The sequence below is a fragment of the Plectropomus leopardus genome, unplaced genomic scaffold (genome assembly GCF_008729295.1).
Source record: "Plectropomus leopardus isolate mb unplaced genomic scaffold, YSFRI_Pleo_2.0 unplaced_scaffold10978, whole genome shotgun sequence".
In the NCBI taxonomy this organism is placed as follows: domain Eukaryota; kingdom Metazoa; phylum Chordata; class Actinopteri; order Perciformes; family Serranidae; genus Plectropomus; species Plectropomus leopardus.
Window position 1 is genome coordinate 1 of NW_024611593.1, and position 3,706 is coordinate 3,706.

The 3,706-nt window shown below is 48.1% G+C and overlaps 1 protein-coding gene across 1 annotated transcript; it reads right to left on the bottom strand.

The window, feature by feature from the left end:
• Positions 1 to 433: 433 nt before the first annotated feature.
• Positions 434 to 3,613, bottom strand: LOC121963363 (laminin subunit beta-4-like; the record flags this gene model as incomplete). The annotated part of the gene is made up of 5 exons (XM_042513652.1): positions 434 to 578; positions 1,388 to 1,585; positions 1,903 to 2,108; positions 2,660 to 2,820; positions 3,244 to 3,613. Coding segments are annotated over 5 exons (1,080 nt in total), but the record flags the coding sequence as incomplete, so codon positions are not given.
• Between the last annotated feature and the right edge of the window lie 93 nt (positions 3,614 to 3,706).

The window sequence follows — 3,706 nt, forward strand, 5'->3', positions numbered from 1 at the left end:
CATGAGGCTTCTAAGGTTTAAAATCAGAACAAAACTTTTTGTATGTGAACTTCTTTGTTTCAACATATCATCAGGCGTGTTCACTTTTTAAAAGGCTTTGTGTATACAAAGGGTTCAAATCTGCTGCAGCAGGATGGGATTTTTTCTTTTCTCTCATGTACTCTGGGTCAGGAGACGAAGCTCCTGAAGGTTCACATAAAGATCTGAGTTTGTGTTTGTATCGTGTTATCATATTTATTAGTTTCAGTCTTTTGTCCATGTCATAATCACAACTCGTTTTTTGTAAAAAACCTGATATTTCCGAGCTGGAGCTCATTAACACGTTGGTGTCAGAGGAAAAAAAGAAGAAATGCCCGGCATCATCTGTGAAGTGATCGGACGGCTGAACCTCCAGGTGAGGACCAGGTTCCTGCAGCATCACCTGAACACTGACCCGTCAGGTAGTCTTTCACTCGCTGGAGAAGTTCCTTGGTTCGGTTTTTCTCTCTCTCCAGGGAGTCCATGTTGTTACTAATCCGGTCCTGGAGGTCTTTGGCCTGGTCTTTGGTGTCCTGAGCTGCTCGTTTGGCATCGTTGATCTGACACAAAAGACACAGTTGTGTTATTCATTTGACAGTGAAGCAGTAAAGTGACATGAAACACACGAGATCTGCCATGATGTGTTTTTTGTTGGAAGGACGCTCCAGGGTCGGGTTAACATCCAAAACCTGCACGCTGCCACGTTCACTGTCAAAACTGTTGCTGCATTAGTGTGAGCTGTTGCTCTATGACGATCGGCTCTGTTCTGGAGGTTTGTTGGTGTTGAAGTCTGTTCGCTATCGATACCTGGTTCCAGTATTAGACAGTAACTGCGTTTTCTTAAAATCTGACATTCAACAGCAGCGGGCAACTAGATGAAGTACGTCACGAATACGAGACGGGGCAGCCGGACAGACTAGGTAAACCCAAACACATGTAGTAAGGGTGAACGGGTCACCAGCAGACAGGTCCCGAAGAGGACTTTTGGCTTCAGGGAAGTTCTGTCAAACCCTGAGACACTTTAGGAAGAGACAGAAGGGCTTGTCTCAGGCTGTCCTCAGCAGGGGAGGAGTTCTGAAGTCTGAAACCTCAGGGGACCCTGGTCCATATCCCTGCTGAGGTAGCTCCTCTGTTGTTATGTTGTGACTTTGCTTTACAAACAGCAGTTCCTGAGCTCCAAATTTAACCCCTCGTTCTAATGTGTCCTGCTGACCCAGTTCCTGTCTAAGTTAGACATGTTCATTAATTCCTTCTTCAAAATAAAAGCTGTTTTATCTGGAGGTTCTTAAAATCCAATGACGTGGACTGGAACTCTGAGTTTGTTCCAGTACCAGCACCATCAGTCCCAGTGGTCCCAGTGTAAACCTGCCTTGTTCTTGGATTCCTGCAGACTGGATGGGAGCTTGTTGAGTCGGTCCTTCACCGTCTGCGCGGACTCCGAAGCTCTCTGACTGACAGGAACCATGCCGTCACAGTTCGGACCGCCACATTTACGTTTTCCCAGATCCAGAAGACACAGAGCTCCACCACACTCTGAACAGTCCTCCAGACCTGGTCCTCCACAGACCTGCACCAGACCAGGACACATTAGCAAGGTCATTCACACAGAGATTATTTATCACTTCATGATTTATATTCAGCCGATGCTGCTGCACACAGCATTCACACACACACACACACACAATCTGCACACACACACACACACACACACATACACACAGAGTCTGAACACACACACACACACACACACACACACACACACACACACAGTCTGCACTCACACAGTCTGCACACACACACAGTCTGCACACACACACACACACACACACTGCAGACATGCGTCTGGCTGATGAGTGAGTCATGTGACTGCAGGTCAGCGTTCACCTTCTGGTTGAGGTCGACCACGTCGAGCTCGTTGACCTTTCTCTCCAGCGGTGCCAGGTCTCCTCCGCCGCCGCAGCACATGCTCAGTTTGTGCTTGACTTCCTGTCGGGTGTCTATGGCATCTTCAAGAGCTCTGCTGGCGTCCCTCACCCTCTTCTCGTCCAACATGAAGACCTGATGAAGCTTCTGGACCTCATCCTTCAACTCTGAGACAGGATGAGAGGACAGAGGACAGGGTCAGAGGACAGCATCAGAGGACAGGTTCAGAGGACAGGGTTCCCCCTGTCCGGAGGACAGCAGAAGCATTTATCTGAGGGGGTGGAGGGATCACAGGATTTATCGTATTTTTGCCAGCTCTTGTAGAGGGGCGACTTGCCTGGCGAGCGGCGGCGGAGCTCGGAAGCAGGTTGGTGGTTAATTTCGGCTGGTGATATTTCCGAATGGAGACCGAATGAAGACTCAGAGAAAACATTTGGGACTTTGTCCATCTTTACATATATAATCTATACATCCATATATCAGGACCTACAGCAGCTCTTCCAGCTCAGCGTCACACAGTGTGAAGTCAAAGGTCTGAGACAGAGATGGGAACGGTTTCTAAAGGGTTAAACGTTCTTAGAAAAAGAGTGGATTTCGTGGCTGTGAGAAGTCCTGAACCAGCAGGACTCTTCTGAAGCTGATCGGACGGACTCCAGCTGGTGGTGCATGGAAGATAAAATAAATTTAACCCTGAAACAGAGTGATGTCTGAAGCGTACCCTCCAGGTCCTCGTCCTCATCATCCGGATCCTCCACGAGTTTCTCCTTCAGGCTGTTCAGCAGCTTCCTGAACTCCAGACGAATGCTGTCGATTTCGGTGTTGAGGAGAGGAGATGGGTCGATCACTATCATGTTCGGGTCGATGGCGTCTTTCAATTTCCTGTGAGGATGAAAATGTTTACATTTCTGATAATTGAGTTTCACCTTTTCCAGCGAGATAGCACAGACCTGCTGTGTCCTTTAAAAACACAACTTTATTAAATAATGTTGAGATTTTTTCCAAAACGCTGCAGATGTCCTATCAGTACTCGTAATTGAACAGAGTCTGAGTTTTATGTCCAACAGCATCAGAGAAATTCAACATGGTGGCTGGTGAGTGCACTAAAGGAAAAAGCTTCAACAGAGATGATCTGATCATTTCCGAATTCACATTCACAAGTCTGGTTTCAGTGTTTTAGGGTTAGAGCTGTTTGGTGGGGGACTGTGGGGTCCGGTCAGTATTTCTGCACCACATTCACTCATTACAAAGAACAGAAACAATAGTTCTTCAGTTTTTTGTGAGGTGTCAATAATTTTTCTGTACCTGATCTTCACAGACAGTTTCTCCACCCTCTCCACTCTTGGTGGAGAGAGTCCCGTCAGATTGGCGAGGCCGTTCAACTCGGAGTGCATCTCAAGCATGCGTGGCTGATGATGATTGTCTCCAGGCTGCAGGTCATCGCCATGGCGAGGGATGAAGGTTCTCATCCTATGGGCGGCTCGCTGAACATCGATGACACTTACGGACCAGAGCGCGGTGCATGGGTGACACTCCTCGCATGCTGGGAATGCTGAGTCATAGCCAGGGGCACACTCGTCACAGAAGATACCAGTGACGCCGATTCGACAGATGCACTCACCAGTTTCAGGGTCGCATGACGGACGCTGGGTTCCCTCCAGGTTACAGTCACAAACTGTGAAGGAGACACAATGAGTTAAGAACCGGGTCACAGAGACTGTTAAAGGTTCAGGGTCACAGAGACTGTTAAAGGTTCAGGGTCACAGAG